The sequence below is a fragment of the Mustela nigripes genome, chromosome 6 (genome assembly GCF_022355385.1).
Source record: "Mustela nigripes isolate SB6536 chromosome 6, MUSNIG.SB6536, whole genome shotgun sequence".
Taxonomy (NCBI): domain Eukaryota; kingdom Metazoa; phylum Chordata; class Mammalia; order Carnivora; family Mustelidae; genus Mustela; species Mustela nigripes.
Genome location: NC_081562.1, coordinates 33,174,856 through 33,193,976, shown reverse-complemented (window position 1 = coordinate 33,193,976; position 19,121 = coordinate 33,174,856). Strand labels below are relative to the sequence as shown.

The 19,121-nt window shown below is 34.6% G+C and overlaps 1 protein-coding gene across 1 annotated transcript; it reads left to right on the top strand.

The window, feature by feature from the left end:
• The first annotated feature begins 5,823 nt into the window (after positions 1–5,823).
• NTS (neurotensin) lies at positions 5,824–17,861 on the top strand. The gene is made up of 4 exons (XM_059404669.1): positions 5,824–6,013; positions 8,505–8,566; positions 14,852–15,076; positions 17,518–17,861. The coding sequence occupies exons 1-4, from the start codon at positions 5,941–5,943 to the stop codon at positions 17,668–17,670; spliced, it is 513 nt and encodes a 170-aa protein (XP_059260652.1). The 5' UTR covers positions 5,824–5,940; the 3' UTR covers positions 17,671–17,861.
• Positions 17,862–19,121: the final 1,260 nt, after the last annotated feature.

Sequence of the window (19,121 nt, the reverse complement as noted above, 5' to 3'; positions counted from 1 at the left end):
GAGATTCCAATTTTAGCTCAGGAAACTCTGCTTAACAGTGCGGGCATAGTTCTCCTCATTTGGGGTCCACACAGGAAAAGTTCTTGGGGCAGTGGCTGAAGAGCAAGGAGGCAAGCCTCATGCCGTGAACACATATCAAGTCTTTGTTTTCCTTAGATCTGCTAACAGCCCATTGACTAAAGCAAACCTCATGGCTGAAGTCATGGTTGGAGAGTTGGAAGGTATATTCCATCCACTCTGGAGGGAAGCAGGAATGAGCACTCGCTAAACTGTAACTCACTTCAATGTTCATTGAAATCTTGAAGGAAAAATGTTGGCCTGTTTGAGGAAGAGCCAGAAGGATACTTGAAATACATCAACAGAAGGGAAGAATGGGCGGGTAGGACAGTTGAGACGGAAGCAGTGGCCCACTCAGGAAGATACAGACCACAGATGGAAATTCATTCTAAGTGCAATAGAAAACATACAGAGGGTTTTAAGTAGAGGGTAACAAGAAGACATTTACCCGAAAAACAATAACAACAACAACTTTTCTGGCTACTCTGTGGTGGCTGCATCCAAATGGGTCAAGACTATCAGTAGGGATGCTCTTGAATGGCTCTTGCTTAGTTCAGGGGAGCAGGAATGGCTTAGACTTGGATGTGAAATGGGGTAAAGAAAAGCACTTGGATTTAAAATCCATCTTGGTGGCAGACCCCCACCTCAGGAGGTTTTGATAGCTTGGAAATGATTGGGAGTGAGAACAGATTATAAATCTCTTCCGGTTTTGGATGTGAGCAATGTAGTGAATGATGTTTCCGATAACGGAAATGGAGAACACTAGAAGAGAAGGTCATTTTTAGAATGGTGTTTGGAGGAGTTGAAAGTTTTGTTTTGGAGAGTAAGTTTGCCTAATGATCCTCCAAGTAGAGTTGCTGAGGATGGGACTAGGTGTATGATTTGAGTAGTCGGAAATGCAATTTGGGAAGGTGTTAGGAAATCAATGGTGTTCAAAGTCATGAGACTTATGAGGAACCTCAAGGAAAGAATCTAAATTGAAAACAAACAAACAAACAAACAATAAGACCAAGGAATAGTAATAACATAAATCATTATGTTCCAAATTCAACATTGAATATCTTCTTAAGATAAAAAAGAGAAAGTGTTTCACTAAATCTGCTCCTAGCAAACAGTAGCTCAGGTGCATCTGTTCTGAGTGTCACAGGTGCTATAGAAATTTTCTTAGACTTTGTAACATTAAAAAAAAAAAGAGAGATAAAATTTTTCTTTCAAGAAAAATGCATCCTATTTTTTACTCAAGGTAATTAAATCTGATTTGTAAAAGTAAGACAAATAAAAGAAGAAAGGTGTTAGGAACTTTTTTTTCTGTAATGCTTTCATGTTGGTCTTACTCTGAAAGGAAACTTACAAGGACAACTCCTTGAGCATTACTCATAGTGGGTAGTGGTTTTGCGAGCATATCAACATTTTGATATGAGAAACAAGATGTGATATGAGGTATGAGAAACAAGACTATATGATATAAGAAACAAGATTATAAGGTAGATCAATGATAACCACCAGGTGCGGACTCCTTAGTTAAATACGGAGGCTCATTAATGCGTGGATTCCAGGCAAAGCTTGTGTTATGATTGGAGTTAAAGTTGCAAGATATGCTTTGACTATAAAAGTCCATCATCAATTTTTACAGGTTAATTACCTCTAAAGATGCAAGGGCAGAGATAGGAAGAGTCGGAGGGAAATGAGCTGGGAATTTACAGAGATTATGGGCAAGGCATGGTTACACACAGATCAAGAAATTGGGCATTTGGTTTGCATTTACCTAAGTCTTCAAGGTCTGGGTTATATGCGTTTCATGTGTATGGTGGTATATGTGGGTGTGGGTGTGCATGCACAGAGCTATCCATATGTCTAGAAAATGGACTTTAATTGAATGGAAAAATCAATTGAGTTAACAAAGAGATTGACCTCATTGTTTGCCCAGATGAATCAGAGTTACAGTTCCAAACCAGAGACTCATTTAGAGGAATGGAGTAAACCCACAGCTTATCCTAAGCACTCAGCTGCTGAATGCACATGATCCCAGGATGCTCTTCATAAATAATTTTCCCAGTCAGGGAGGAAAAGAATGACTAGAGCAAAGGCTGAGAAAACTGACTTAGTTAAAGGCTTACATCAAGTATCAAGACCAGTTGTCTTTACGAGGAAGGGGTCCTAAATGATTGAAACTAAAGTAGAGAAGTGGCTGAAAGGCATGAAAAATATGTGAGAAATTTGAAATAATTTGTATTTCAGCTCAATTTAGTAGATACATATCGAATCCCAATAGATTGTAAACCTTGCAGGAACACAATGATGAGTAAGAGTCCTTTCCTTCTAGAAGTTCACAGTGTAGAGGAGGAAAAAATAATTTTCCTTTTACACTTCTAGATTCTTGGCTGAGAAACCCTGTAATAAAAGATTAATAGGAGAAAAGCAAACAGAAGTTTAATAACATGCATACCACCTGTATACATGGAGATATCCAGGTACCCATGGGGAGACAACTTCCCCAAATGGCCCAACCCTCCACCTTAAACGCCATCACCAGCTACAGACAAGAGAAGATACTGAGGTGGGTGAGGATTGAGGGATGGGAGACTACCAAGAAAAGTAGCATAGACAAGTGTAAGGTTGCTGTGCAGATTTAAGTCCTTCTCGGCTGATAAGAATTTCTAGAGATTTGGCCATTCCTCCTCTTCCTGGTGCAGAGAAGGCAACACCCTTACAAATGGGGGCCTTCCTTATTAACGGAAATATTTTTTATGAAAAGGTAACTCCTACATGGTTTTCAGAGCTCCTATGTCTACTGTTTCTTAAAAATAACATTTCAAAAGAATCAACATGCCAAAGAGGCGTATTTTGGGGTGGCAAATTCTGCTCTCCTTCACAGTGTGCCACAAACACATGAGCATTTAGCAGAGACTGGGATGAGTAGAAGTAGATGAAATGACTTCAAACTTGGAAAGACTTATTTTACATTTTTTTTAAAAAATGAAAGATGGTATCAGAAATGAGAGACATGGAGGCCCGTGGGAAGATGGAGGGCAGATTCTAGACGGTAGAGACCTCACGGGTGAAGTTTCAGGTTTTAAGGTACTAAAAGCATGGAGAGCCTGGGAAGCTGTTAATGATGATAGAACTTCCAAAGGGACAGGAAGAAATCATCTGAAACGAAGAACTCAGAAAGTTGTTCCTGAGCTTTGCCATCTCCAAACTAAATACGCCCACAGACCACTCTTTCCAAATGCGAAGCTTACACGCATTTCTGTTGCTTATTTCAAGTAATTACCTACTAACAATCTGACTTATTTCACAGTAGAAGTGCTGAAATCTATGTAGGCAGGGATAATAAACCTATTTCAATGGATAAATAAATCAACTTTTTTGGAGCTAGCCACTCCATAGTGACCTCAGACTGGAAGATTATCCACGTGAAGATTATCCAAGTGTGATAGTCAAACTCTGTATTACTTATTTTATGGATTAAATAAATACTAGCAGGATTTTAGGCAAAGCCTTTAAAGTAAAAATAGTTTACCCATCTCCATAGGAAAACACCTGAAATCCTGCTCTAAAGGCATCATTTGGGTACTTCATAGAATCCTTTTTAAAGGCAAATACCACACACAGTTTACCCTCTTGAAACAAATCATTTAATTGGCTTTTCTATCACTTGAAGTCACTGGAGCTAAGAAAAGGAAAGGGGTAACAGATTTTTTAAAATACCAGTAAAGGTTAGATAAAGTTTATCTAGATCATAATTTTACCACAAAAAGTTACACATCTTTTTTTTTTTTTTCCCCCTAGAAGAAAAATAGTTTTGGATCATTTGACATTAGTTAACACATTTTCCCCAAACTCTTCCAGATTTATTATATATTTAAAACAATTCTCACATTTACAGCTAATATTCAAGTGATATTTTATCAACATTTCCTTGAGTTTTATTTATTAATCACTTGAGGAGAATAGGAATCACACTTCCTTTTTACCAGTAGGCTGCTATCACACATTTTTAAAGATTATTCTTCGTATTTGCAATCCAAAAGCAGATAAAGCAGCTAATTTAAATATCGCACAAAGAATATAAAGCTCCTCTATTTTTTCCATTAAAGGGGCTTTAAAAGGATTCTATCACAAAGACAGTAAGAAGAAAATAAATAAAATCCTTAGAATTCTAATTAAGTGAAAATAAAAATCCTTTTAAACCTCTGTTGCGCCCTCTTGTGGTAGGAAAGCAAATGTTTAGCAGTCTATGTTCAACACTTCTTTGCCAATTAATGACCCTTTGTACAAAACTTTCTTCAAATGAGTCATGTTCAATATTGCACTGTACATTAAGTTTGTAAAAGTAACGAAAAGTAAGAAAACTAAAATTAAGAAAAGTATCATCCGTTGTTATATTTCTGGACACCAAATTATAAAAATGATCCCTTGCTGTTTTAAATAATTACTAAATGTTTGGAATTAAAAGGTTTTCCTAGTTTAAGGTAGAATAGAGAAGTCAATCTCATACAATATACCATAAAATATAAATCAACTCTCGTTAGAAAATAATCCATATTTTTCTCTATTGTTATTACATGAGTGGTATATTTAAAAAGTGAACAATTCTCAGACATTTTTACCTTCAAATATTCACATTCCTAGCAGCATCCCCTTTTCAGATCACTCCGCGTATCCTGAAATACTTAATACAAGAAGAAAGCTTCACTCCAAAACACATTTTGAGCCATTTTTTTCCCCTGAGAATCCAGAGATGAAATGAGTGTAATTGTAATTTGTAAAATATGATGTGAAGACACGGTCTTAGAAATCTGACTTTGGTGGATACTGATTGTTTAAGATTGTTTCCTTTCCAAAAGCACAATTTCATTTTTATGACTCTAACAGGAGAAAAAATTGATGCAATTGTGAAAACCAGTGAGAAGCGGATTATAAAAAGAATAGGATATAGCATCAATGAATCCAAAAAGAGTAGAGCAATGCAGAGAGAAAAGAGTAAAGTGTCAGAAAACACCAATGATATTATATCGTATTTCCACATAAATAGTTTATAGTTGGATTTTGTAAACATGACATTGTTTTTGTAAGACATTAACCAAAAGTTAGCAATCATAAATTCAGTCATTCTCCCAGTCACTTGAAATAAAAACTTTTCAATTTGTTAGTTACTAGTCTTTTTAATTTTTTTTTCTTCCTTTTCTTTTTTTTTTTTTTTTTTTTTTTTGCTTAATCCCTATACCTTCACTGATTCTCTGATTATTTTTCACTTTCTTCCTTCTAGCATTCATTCTCTAAAACCTGTATTTGTCCCTAAGCCACAAAACATTTGCTCACAAGTGTGGGCTATCAGAAAAGAACCCCAACTCTTTAAGACTTCCAAAGCTTAAGAATCACTGATTTCATGCATTCATCTTGGAGACTGCTTATATTAGAAATAATAGATTTCATGCTTCACAAAATCAAAATGACAACTTCTTGGAGTCAGAAATGAGAGGCAATGGAGAAAGAGAGGCACTGTAATTTTTGCTTCCAGTATGTTCTATATGGAATTGCCCTTGAATGATTTCTGTGCGTCAGAAATCCAGAGCAACTGTGACAATTAGGGTAGATGTCACACTTTCATTTGAAGTTCGGAAGTGGGGGAGGAGAATGGGGTACAAAGGAAAGGGGGAGGAGGAAGTAGAGAGAGAGAGATGAAGGAGGGCACATCCTAAGAGATAATCCCTGTGCTATCATGACATCATCCTTCTGCGTGTATATATAGGGAATGGCCAAAGCATCTCTCATAGTTCTCTTTCCAAATCAGCTGAAGGCAAGAGGAAGCACTAGTGAAAGCCTCTTTCAGCGTGTCTGTGACGTTTATGGACTTGGCTTGCTAGAAGGCTCAAGGAGATGATGGCAGGAATGAAAATCCAGTTGATATGCATGCTACTTCTGGCTTTCAGCTCCTGGAGTCTGTGCTCAGGTAAGCTCAGCTGCCATTTCACAATTCCCTGAGGTGATTTCTTTCTCTTTTTTGGCACTGTGTTGCTACTTATGTTAATGCATCCAGGGAGAAGAGTTTTTCCTTTATTCTGGATTTGCTTTTCAGTGATAGAAACTGAATAGATTCTTTCTCTGTCTTTATGATTACAAGAACTGAAAGATTTTATTTCTCTTTTTAAATCTGCAAAGGTAATAAAAGAGATTTCAGTGAAATACTCCATGCCTTCCACTTGGAATATAACCATGAGAGTAGAAAAAAAAAAATGTGTAGAACTTAAATTAGGCTGGTCAAAATCTGATGAGGAGTACAGATGCACCACCTGTCAAAGGGAGAACCCGTAGTTAAAACTCATTCCATTCAAAATGCTTTTTCTCATCTTCAGTCATTCTCTTAGGAAACAGGGGCTTCTTCTTCCTCCAAATTACTTTAACTGTGTAGGTATGTCAAGATACAAATAAAGTGAAAACTGATGTTTAATGAGTAAATGAATGAACCATTATTTATAGAAAATGATTTCTAAAAAATATAAAAATATTCCAAGTACTGTCAGACAATGCATTTTGTATAGTTTTTCCATGTGACAAATAAGTATACTATTAATTTAAATTTTTTTGCATGCTGTTTAAATTCATACAAAATATTACTTGAAAACTGGTAAATTTATGGAATAAAATTGTGGAATAAAAATAATGGAAGTTATTTACCTATGGAGTGTTTTGCATGTGATAATTAAGAAGCCATGTATTGTTATATATCTACCAATAACTTACCTTGAAAATAAGACTTAAATTTATTAGAGTAACATGTAATGTTATAATATTGCAATATCACATCAAAGAGGGAAAATACATAGGGAATAAATGCAGCAAAAATCATTTAGTGGCTGAGTGGCTCAGTGGGTTAAAGCCTCTGCTTTCGGCTCAGGTCATGATCCCAGGGTCCTGGGGTGGAGCCCCTCATGGGGCTCTCTGCTCGGCAGGGAGCCTGCTTCCCTTCCTCTCTCTCTGCCTGCCTCTGCCTACTTGTGGTCTCTCTCTGTCAAATAAATAAAATCTTAAAAAAAAAATCATTTAGCCTGTTGCATACTTTTATATTTTATTACTATAATCAATTCATTATTTATATTAATTCATTAATATAAATTATTAATAATTTATTGAAATATTTAATTCAAACTCCTGCTATTATTTTATTTAAATTATGAAATTAAATCTAGCAGAAGATATAAATGTTACTTAACAAAATTTTTTATTTATTTTGATCATGAGAGAAAGATCTTGAGCTTCTAACTTTGCAATAATTTTTAATGCTATAAATTCCAAATTTTCTACAATTATGATTTTATCTATTACATGAGGTTAAAGGTATATTTAGAGAAATATGTATGAGAAAAAATGGATTGCTGATTAAACACTGTGTTTATTAACTCTTTGAGCTTCTTGATGTGATAAGCCAAAATTTGTAGGGATTTTGACATACATATTTCATAAATGGCTAAAGGAATTTATTATTCCCTTGAGAAACAGACTGGCCTTGAACAAATAGGAAAAAAGATCCCTGGTGTAACTTAGGAGCTGGTTACAATTTAACAAGCAATTTCTTTAAGTGAGACACTTCTTTTCAACAAGAGTCTGTGCTGAAGAAGATAGCCATTTTAACATCTGCTTTGTTTTATGACAGATCAGTGAGTATAAATTAAGTCATGTAATTATGATATTCTGTAACTTTATTTCCATTACAGTATTTTATAAAGTTATCTTCTCTGCAATATATTGACTAGGGGAAACTGGAAAGGCTACCCTAATAAAAGTCAGAAGTCTATTTTCAACACAGTTATACATGTATTGATGGACAAATTAACCAATTTGCTTAATAGCCTGTAATAAGATAGCTAAGTACACGTAATTCTAAATTCTTATTTAAAGTGGAAAAACAAATCTTTCAAAGCGTGTTTGGTAAAATAGCATCTCAAATTGACTAAATCTTGGTGTCTCTTATTCCAAAATCATCAGTAAACAATTCACTTTGCTTTTGTCCTGAAAAAGCATCTTGTACACATCTTTTCATTATGTTCTTTTTAAAATATCAATATACATATATTTTATATATGTAAACTATTGCTGGTAAAAATTAACCAGCATTTTTAATGAAATCTCAATCATCTGATATAATCAGTTTTTTTTAAATACTGAGATTTAGAGATTAAGTAACTCCAATACATCAATAGCTCTTTTGGCATATAATCACGTGTTTATTTTCTTAAGAGTGTTTTTATTATTCTAACTGCCTGTTAGCCCAAAACTAAATGATAAGTATTTTTTCTGAATATTATTTTATGGATAATAAATGCATAGAAAAACAATAGGCCTCTAAGACTAATTTTTTTGAGGTTAATCTAAAATCTGTAGGTTATAGTATAATTATTTGATATATGATTATATAGTAAACATGTGGTTTTGATTTTACTCAGATTCAGAAGAGGAAATGAAAGCATTAGAAGCAGATTTATTGACCAATATGCATACATCAAAGGTAACTTTTTCTTTTCTTTAAGCATTGATTGAAGAACATATAAGCTCTCATTATAAACATGGTGTCTTTTCCTATAGTTAATAACTCCCATCAAGACTGAAAAGTTCTTCGAGAGGCATTGCCTTTCTCGGGAAACTCTTCCTTGAGTTCAAAGGAGTTAAGGGTGTTGATGTGAAAGGGAAAGAAATCGTAGCGACTATCAATCAGCTTATTGCGACTTTAATTAGGTAGTCACATATTATTTATGTGGAGATGAAAATGTATTTAAAGGAATCCTGTTTCCATTCCTATCACATTGTGTATGGCAAAAGGTATGCCTCAAGTTAAATGCATCCAGGGAAACAAAATAGACATTTTGGTTATATCGGGAAGAGTAAAATGGAGTTCTAAATTAAAAATGATAGTTCGTGACAATTCATGAAATAAATGTGGTAGAAACTAAAGAGCAGTAGACGGCAAACAGAAGCTTGGAGATCTAATTCTCCAACTGTGACTTCTTAAGCAAGGGGCTTAGTTAACATTGCTTGTCTTCATTGCCTCATTTGTAAATGCTGGAATTGGGGCTAGTTTACATTCTCCCTATAACAGAAGTATCATCTACACCTGCTTGTGGTTTTTATGGAACCAAGTAAAATTTTGCATACCGTACCTGTTACTCCTCTCTTAGTGTCTTGAAAACAAGATTCCTAGATCCCAACCTGTACCTAGGAATAAAATACAATCGGAATATACCTGTTTACCATGCTACCACACAGTATTCATTTACCCAGGGTGAGTCGATCACAGGAATAGAAAAAAGAGTTCCCTACTAAAAGGTGTTTCTCAAAGAAAAATAAGTTTTAACTTGAGGCAGACCCCAGGTACAATCACTATTATAAACACTGGGATATCCATGCAGAGAATTCAACAGATATTGTAGTAAGAAAGTAAGTGCTCAAAGCGCCTATCTAGTTTTTGAAGCAATACTCCAACTAGGGTCCTGCCACCTTGTATTTCTCTTCCTTAATTGGATGAGCACGTTCTAGGTACAATAATCCCTATTGTAGAATTATGTTTGATAGTGGGTTTGAAGGGGAAACACCCATTTCTTGTCTGTATTTGGCAGTATAGGACATTATTATCTGAAAGCTAGCAAAGATATGTCTTCTACTATCATCCTTAAAAGACACGTGGGGACAATTTGAGTGCATGTATTTTTACCATCGCCCAGATCTACGAAGGTTGAATGGTTTGAAACCAAACTCTTTCATTATTTGGTAGGCTTCATATAAGGAAAGATCAAATTTAGTTTAGCCATTAAATATCAATAACCAAATAATAACCTTAAGATAATGGATCCCTTGTTTAATACTCAGACTGAATAGCAACCATTACAATTACCTCAACTTAAAAATAGGAAGACAAAGCAAGTAGTCTGTATAGAAATGGACATATTGGAATGCCTTAGTTTCTCAGTAGAGATTTTACCTCTATAATTCTAAGTTTACATAGACACATAAAAGTCCTACATAATCTCCAAAATGTAGTATAATTTAGGGAGTGCTAGCTACTGTATGAAAGTGTGGTAGTAGAATTGTGATTCCTTCCTTAGAATTACAGGGGAAAACAATTGCAGTTTATGGAGTGACTTAGTTTTTCTCTTAAAAGAAATACATAAAAATATAGGCACAATAAATTTTTTTCCCTTTATTTAGTCTTGGAATATGTCTGTAAAACATACCATGGAAAAAAAAAGTTGAGGGGCACCTGGGTGGCTCAGTGGGTTAAGCCTCTGCCTTCGGCTCAGGTCATGATCCCAGGGTCCTGGGATCGAGCCCCGAGTCGAGCTCTCTGCTCAACGGGGAGCCTGCTTCCCTTCCTCTCTCTCTACCTACTTGTGATCTCTGTCTGTCAAATAAAAAAAAAATAAAATCTTTAAAAATAAAAAAAAATGTTGAATCCTATTGACTCCTTTGATTTGAGAAAAGTAAAATACAGTCTGTAATGAGAAAGCACCCAGAAGCATAATTATTTCAGTTTGCTGCTAGGATGAGAACAAAAAGCTCAACTCATTCCCTATATATTTTTTTTTTACACAAAACTACTATTATTTGTTTCTCTTTGACTCTATTGAATTTTAGTCTGAGTAGAGTTCTATGCAAATGAAAATTTCAAACATGATAATTTTAACTAAATTACTACAATTAAATATTTAAGAGAATAGTATTTGATACTGATACGATTCCATTATTAAAAACTTCTGGAAGCTGGGGTTTCTTCTTTCCATTTTAAAGGGAAAATATGTGAGCAATTTCAGTTTTAAAGTAAAGCTATTTAGACATTGAAATTCTAATGGGAAAACTTAAGCAACAGAAGATCAAGAGAGAGTTTATAGCTGGAAAACTGGAAAATAATTTTTTCTCACAATACAATTGCCTTTATTACCAGTGCTAGTGCTTTCATACTCTTCTATTAAGAAAGAGAACCTGGTATAGTATCTTTTCTTCAGGATCTAAAAAAGGTGCTACAATATTGTAATTTTCTATGGTCAAACTCAATGCCTAGTATACAGTAACAGTTTTTTGTTTTTGTTTTTGTTTTTTTTTAAAGGGAGAGAGAATTTTTTTTAAAGATTTTATTTATTTATTTGACAGACAGAGATCACAAGTAGACAGAGAGGCAGGCAGAGAGAGAGGGGAGGGGGGGAAGCAGGCTCCCGGATGAGCGGAGAGACCGATGCGGGGCTCGATCCCAGGACCCTGGGATGATGACCTGAGCTGAAGGCAGAGGCTTTAACCCACTGAGCCACCCAGGCGCCCCTGGTAACAGTTTAATACATATTTTTGAACTAACAATGGGAATCTAGGATTCATTACCAACCCTCACATTTTGTATTGAAACTTCAGAGCTCCACCACAGATGACTTAAATTATTTTCAATTCAGTGAAATCTTTGAATTCACAATTTGCCGGACTCATCTGTGTTCAGTGATTATGGGGAGTGAGTATTGGTTATACAGATTGGCTCCCATTTAATTAAGGTAACAAAAGTTTGACTAGAATCTTATTTAGTATTAAAAAGTTAAATCAAGTAATGGTAAGTAAGAACCACAAATACTCTTGTTTTCCTTATCTTGAAAAACAAGGGGAGATAATATTCTAAATTTCTTATCTATAGGCTCAGGTCTATTATAAACATTTGTATAAAATAATTTGATAATAAAAAATGTTTATTGTTAAAGAAAAATTATTCATGATCTAGCTAAAGGTAGTAAGCAAGACTTTAGTCAAGAGGACTACTGAAATGGGGGTTTTACAGAGATGGGTTCCACTCCAAACACAGCTAGGGCAAGTGTGCATTTATAGCGAGGCGTAGGGGGCTTCTGTGGATGGAATAAGAGGAAACTTACTCCTCTTAAGGCTGGAAGGATTCTTGCTAGAAGATATGACAGGATTCTGATATTAAGGATAGAAATTTGATAAAGTATCTGATATTTGATCAAATATCTAGGATGATCAGATACCAAATATCTAGGATATCAGATATAAGGACAAGAGCCACATACGTGTGGGGAATGGACTCAGCATGATTCTTGCTAAAACTGGATTTAGGAGACCAAAGACAGAGCCCGAGGCTGGGACCTAGTCAAGAAAGAGGGTTCGGAGGAGCCTGATTCAAAGAAAGAGAGACTTTGCCATTTTTCTGAATGAAATAGTTAAAACATTATACAAAATGTTTTCAAATACAAGATATCTACTTATACATCCTCTAGTCAGTAGTGCTTTCTTTGCTGTGTTTTCTATGAGAGAGACTCATGGAACCTTATATAATCCTATTACTGAGTGACGTGGTGACTACTTTAACTGGTAGAAGGAAACAAGATGATTAATTCAGTTTCCTCATCCAAAAGAGTAAACAGATAACACTAGTCCAGACAAATACTTTATGAATAAAGCGTTCTGTGGTCAAATTAGTTTGGGAAACATTTGATACTTTTACTAGCATCATTAAAAAGTTACAACGGGGGCCCTGGCTGGCTCAGTTGGTTGGGCATGTGACTCTTGATCTCGGGGTTGTGAGTTTGAGCCCCACATGTGGTGTAGAGATTACTTAAAAATAATAAAATATTTTAAAATACATAAATAAAAGTAAAAGTTACAATGAGTATTTGCAAGTTAAAAGCTCTGAGGATACCTAAGTTCAAGAAATCTTTAAATTTCCTTTAAATTCAAGTTTTCCAATTAACTTGGCAGTGGAACTCTTTGAAAAACAGTGATTGCAGAACTAGCATTCTAAGGAGTACAGGTGAGAAAACACTCAATTAGATAATCTGTAAAGAGCTTTCTAAATGTAAAAATATGGTATTCCATCAATTAGCATGATATAAATTGTTGCTGCCAGACAATGGAGTATGTCATCTCTAAGTTTCTCACAGCAAAGTTTAAGCAATGGCTGATAACTGTATTCATGTAAAACCATCATATATTATATTATTACATATCATAATAATGTCTTCAAGTGAATACCTTTGTACTCAAATGTCTGCATGTTCTTCAGATAAAATCTTAATCAAAGGGTGTGCACACTTTGAATTTTAATGCAAAACACCCTTTAAAATTTGTAACAAATCTACACCCAGACCACCAAATATTTAGAAGAGGAAGTATCTGTCTCGCCATGTTCCTATAACTACACCAAATGAATGTACCTACTCTTTTGAAAGTCTTCAGGCCAGGTTGAACATCTTTCCACATATTTCCCTTTTAAGGAGTGATTCTATGACTTGTTTACTCATTTTACTTACCTAAGGTTTAAATTCTTTTAGTGTATTTTTGCTTTTTTGGTAGGTGTACTCGACAGTTTCTTCTTGAAGAACTCTACCTGTGTTAAGGATATTAACATTCTGGGGCAGCTTTTACAATATAGCTTGCTTCTGATGTTAATTCAGGCTATTAATTTTCCAGAGATGTTCTATGCATTTATGTATTGAATGTTATCCTTTTCACTGTGGATTTCAGTTTGGATATTTGTTTAATAATACCTTTTTAGGTTTATAAAACAAATTCTATGTATTTATATACTTTTTTACTTTTACTCATATTTAACCCATCTGGATACTGTTAAACCACAATATGTCAAGAAAGTTAGAGCTAGACCCAAGTCCAGGTTTCCTGATAGCCACCTGTCCCAAGGATTTCAAATGCAAACTTTGCTTATCTGCTACACATTCATTTGTACTTGCACCAATTTTAGGATATTATTTACTGTTGGGTTTAATATTTACTCTTGCTCTATTAATTCACTCCTATGATCATTGAGCTTTTAAATTATATTTCAATATCTGATAGAGTAAATTTCTCCTTGTTACCTTTTTATTTTACTAACTCTTCTTGGTTATTCTCACACATTCATACTTCCAAATTAACATTATAATTATTTTGCCAAATCCCCACCTCCAAATTCCAGTCTCCCCATGTTTTCCAAATTGGAACTTTGATTTACAATTGCATTATAGGTAGGGAGTAATGTAGAGAGAATTGACCTGTGATATTACTGTTTTGAATCCTCCCATCATGGCTGTGTGGTGTTTCATGTCTGTGTGCGTGTGTGTGTATGTGTGTGTGTGTGAATGTCTTTAGGAAAAATGTATGCTTTCCTTCATCTATGACTTTTGAAATTTTTGTTAATTTTTATTATCTTGCATTTCGATGCTCTTAAGTCCTTATGTTTCCTCACTGATTATTATTGGCACATAGGAACGTTGTTGATGGTAATAGTGGTTTCAGACAAGATCTTATTAAAAAATGGTAATTCTAGGAAATATTATAATTTGCAAATAAATGATCAGCTGTGATGCTGTCTATGAGAACTATGTGTGGAATGGGTTGGTGCTTTCACACTACTGTAATTGTCCAAATCTATTAGTATCATTGTAGTCTACGCTCCATTAGACACTAAACTGAAGTGAACTAAAGATAATGAAGTGAACTAAAGAGAATGTGATGTATACATATATTTACATATTTATACTATTCTTTTTCGTTTGTTTTGCTCATGTATTTGTGCTTATGTGCATGTGTGTAACTGCATCACATTTTTAAAATTAGAATATATGAGGAATTGGTACTAATCAATTTTGTGATATAAAATTACTAAATAAATAACAGTGTAATTTTTCGGCTAGAGTAACAGACCCTAAAATGTTAATGGCTTAGCACAATGGAAATTTATTTCTTACTCATATATTACAAGTTTTAACTACCTATATTTATAAATTTTAAGTACCTATTTTTTTCTATACTTCAGATCAGTAAAGCGAGCGTTTCTTCTTGGAAAATGACCCTGCTAAACGTTTGCAGTTTTGTAAATAATCTGAACAGCCAAGCCGAGGAAACAGGAGAGTTTCGTGAAGAGGAGCTTATTACAAGAAGGAAATTTCCCGCTGCCTTAGATGGTTTTAGCTTGGAAGCAATGCTGACAATATACCAGCTCCAAAAAATCTGCCACAGCAGGGCTTTTCAACAATGGGAGGTAACACAAAAACAAAATATGAATATAATTATCGTTACACTAGTTACCTTTCATTTGTACTGATTTTTTTTTACCCTGATCATTATCATAACAGGAAGACTTACAAATATTAAAGAAGAATAAACCATGTGTTGAGGTTAACATTCCTTCAGATCTTCAAAGTCTCCTTCAAATATTGGGAGTTAGCAAAATATTTTTTCTTCTATCTTAAAAGAGGGGTGTCTATCTTAAGGCAGATTTGATCCACATGGTTTTATTGTGTTTAAATTGGTGGCATACTCAGGCAATTTTTGGTAGTGGCATGCCTACAAAATTTAAGGACTGAAAATATTTTCTTAGAAGCACCAAGTCATATATGTTTATAAACAAGCTCAAGAACCAAAAGGTTCCATTTGTATTTGAATATATTAGGCAAATAAAACTGGAATTTATATCATATGTATATATGATATATATTCCTATTTCATTGAATAAATAGATTTCAGATCCGTAGCATCTAAACTAGGTCCACGACAACCAAGACATCCAAAATCCATTATACTGAAAGAACTACACTGAAGAAGGATAAAATAGTTGTATTGAATACTATACTAGTGATTTACTGCTTTTGGTTTTGGAAAATTTGTTTGAAGGAGGAAAAGAGAAATTGAAATGCTTTGAAGAAAAAGAAAATTTTCCCAACAAGGGAACCGTTTCTTTCATATTAACCTCTGAGAGAAATTTGCTTAATGTTTTGTATTTTGGGTTTACACCAACCTTGGAAATTTGAGGGTACCTTCCCTGCTAATATAGAGATCTCTGTAAATGACTATCCTAAAGATAACCTGTGGAAAAGAAGAAATGTAAAACAGAATTATTAGTGTTTATTCTAACTTATAAATAAAATGACGTTTTCTAGATGAAACACCAAAAAAGTTCATTTAATTTTACTTGGTGGACTACTCATCACTTAATTCAATTCCAGCTAAATAGTTTAGTCTTTAAAATATTCTTTAAATCAATAAAACTCGAAAAATGCTTATTTTAACATAGGGAAATGTCAATTGTGTGCTATTTATCCAGGAATTAAAAGCAATAACAACAACTCAATTAACTATGATACATACAAATCAGGTGCACATAAGATTAGGACTTTAATTATATTTTTAAAGAATTTATTTATTTATTTGACAGAGAGGGAGACAGCCAGAGAGGGAACACAAGCAGGGGGAGGGGGCATGCAGAGTGGGGGAGGGGGGTGGCAGAGAGGGAGAAGCAAGCTTCCTCCAGAGCAAGGAGCCTGATGGTGGGCTTGATCCCAGGACCCTGGGATCATGACCGGAGCCCAAGGCAGATGCTTAGCGACTGAGCCACCCAGGCACCCCAGGACTTTTATATTTTAAATGTTGTTGAGTGATTTGAAATAAAATGATAATATCGCTCAGAACAGAATATGAATAATTATAGATTATGTTCGCAGAGAAACACAAGATTAAGGAACTAGAGTATCTGACAATACCTGTTTTACCTTCTCTGAAATTGAAGTTGTGGGTTGAAATAAAGTAGTTGGTGATACGATTCAGTTCACATGCACTATAATTAAAAACTTAGTCTCCTCTTACTATTTCTTATGACCCTAAAGTTTAGAAGACAATCACAAATACAAATGCAATTCTTATCTTGAGCAATTTGTTTAAAAGTTTCACATAAAATTAAGCGCAAAATTCTGGGATGAGGTCTTAAAACATTTTCTGCTAACTGAAATTTTTTATTCAGAACTATACCAGAAAAAAAGTGTTCAGAACTAATTTTAGAATGTGGCATATTCAATGAGATATTAGGTAAGATTCTCATGGAGATGAACTCCCTTAAGTTATTGAATCTGAACTTGCTTCTAAGTATTAAGCACCGCAATCTAAAGAGATCTTAACTATTGAAATAGAACTTTCACATGTGTTAATTTCTACACCTAAGTTAGGCAGAGCAGGTATTCCTCTCCCTTTGATTAAGAAATGGATCTTTGGAATGGTTTTCAAGTCAAGTCAGTAATTAACTAAAGTGAACACAAAATCCTGTTGCCTTTTGAGGCCAAACCTGGCTTACCAAATTCAAAATTCTGTATTTGTTGTGATTTATTATATATTTTCATAACATTTTGGTCTCTCATAAATGAAAGTCTGAAAAATACTCAAAGATCTACTCGGTGTGTTGCTTCAGTTGGAGGTATCAGTGTGTGGCCTTGAATAGAGAGTTGGAAAAAAAACTATCTCAGTTTTTTTCTCATTCTATCTCGGTCAGTTGATAGTCATCTGTCCCTGGACAAAACATTTAATTGCTTTAAAATTTGTATATCTCATCCACATGTGTCTTACTGTTTGAATAGCAAAAGAGATAAAATGTGGAAAACTGCTCTGAAAGATGTTATTCATGTAAGTTTGATTCTTATCCTGCCTGTCTTGCAGTTAATTCAGGAAGATGTTCTTGATGCTGGAAATGACAAAAACGAAAAGGAAGAAGTTATAAAGAGAAAAATCCCTTACATTCTGAAACGCCAGCTGTATGAGAATAAACCCAGAAGACCCTACATACTCAAAAGAGGTTCCTACTACTACTGAGAAGATAAATATTTCATTTACTTGTGATTGTGATTTATCATCCTGTAATTAACTATCAAATTATATTTGTGTGGTAATGTGACAGAACACAATTATTGTGTCTCTTCTATAGTTGTGGTTTATTGGATGTGATTTTTCTGCATTAATATAAATTGGACTAAATGTTTTAAAATAAATCTAGATCTTGAGCATGATAATGTGTTGTGTGTAATTGGAGCAGATATTAATTAAGTCACATATAGAATGTCTTGTGATTTTGCAGAGCACTTAATGGGTTATTTAAACAGCCAAAATGTTTGACATTTTAAACCAAATTATAAGAGATTACAATGGAGGCCTGTGGCAAAGCCTAGCATATATATATCATTGACTCAAAACAAAGTTATAGTACTTTTATCATTTGATTTTTTTTAATTGAGAGAACTATGTGTTCTTTTCCAAGACTCACATAAATCTCTCAGATGTGGGGAACGTAATACTGGTAAAATAGGTTCATCTTAGAAGAAGGATTAATAAACTGTTGTGAATTATGCCTATCTTAATGAATGATCTTCAGCTGAATTTGTCTTTCTATTAAATAAACTTCATGGCTAATAAAAAGCAACATGTTTCTGCACAAATTTACTTCCATTAGAAGAGTCACCATTTACTGACTTTTTTTTCTCACACTTTGATCCAGCAATGGTAGCTTTATTTTTTTTTTTAATATTTTTTATTTATTTATTTGAGAGAGAGACAGTGAGAGAGAGCATGAGAGGCGAGAAGGTCAGAGGGAAAAGCAGACTCCCCATGGAGCTGGGAGCCTGATGCGGGACTCTATCCCGGGACTCCGGGACCATGACCTGAGCCGAAGGCAGTTGCTTAACCAACTGAGCCATCCAGGCGCCCCGGTAGCTTTATTTTTAATTTGACTGGGAAATTTGTACAACTAATGTTTTTTCCAAGTAGAAGAACATTTCTGAGGCAGAAGAGATACTTGAAATAATGCCTCATAAATTTCCTTCAAGATCATACGTATGGTCTCATAAGCCCTTACAGTCTATACATTCCACCATTAGCTGTGACTTTTTAGATTCTCACTCTTAACAAGGGTTTAGGAAGACCCCTCCTCACAGGGCTGCAACCTAGTTCATAGTCACATATGAGAGAAAATATCAGGTTTGAAGTTGTGGAATGAAGGAGCCTTCAGAACTCCAGGTACTTTTGATAAGATTGCCCTATCCCTAGGCTAAACCCCACTCAGTAGGATATAACAGCAGTGTAGTAGTGTCTGAGTTTTCTGGTAAAACCATGAATACTCATGTCCACAACTCAATGGTCTTTCGCCATCTCATCAGCTTCAACATTAAAAAGTGCCCAAGGAGGGTGCCTAGATGGTCAGGCAGCTAACTCTTTATTTCAGCTCACGTCATGATCTCAGTCTCACGAGATCAAGCCCCATGGGCTCTATG

What these genes read in the sequence shown, in the direction of transcription:
- NTS (XM_059404669.1), top strand. Translation starts at nt 5,941, where the DNA reads ATGATGGCAGGAATGAAAATCCAGTTGATATGCATGCTACTTCTGGCT. An exon ending in CTCCTGGAGTCTGTGCTCAG is followed by an intron (nt 6,014 to 8,504) that starts GTAAGCTCAGCT and finishes GATTTTACTCAG; the next exon opens with ATTCAGAAGAGGAAATGAAA. An exon ending in GGGCTTTTCAACAATGGGAG is followed by an intron (nt 15,077 to 17,517) that starts GTAACACAAAAA and finishes CCTGTCTTGCAG; the next exon opens with TTAATTCAGGAAGATGTTCT.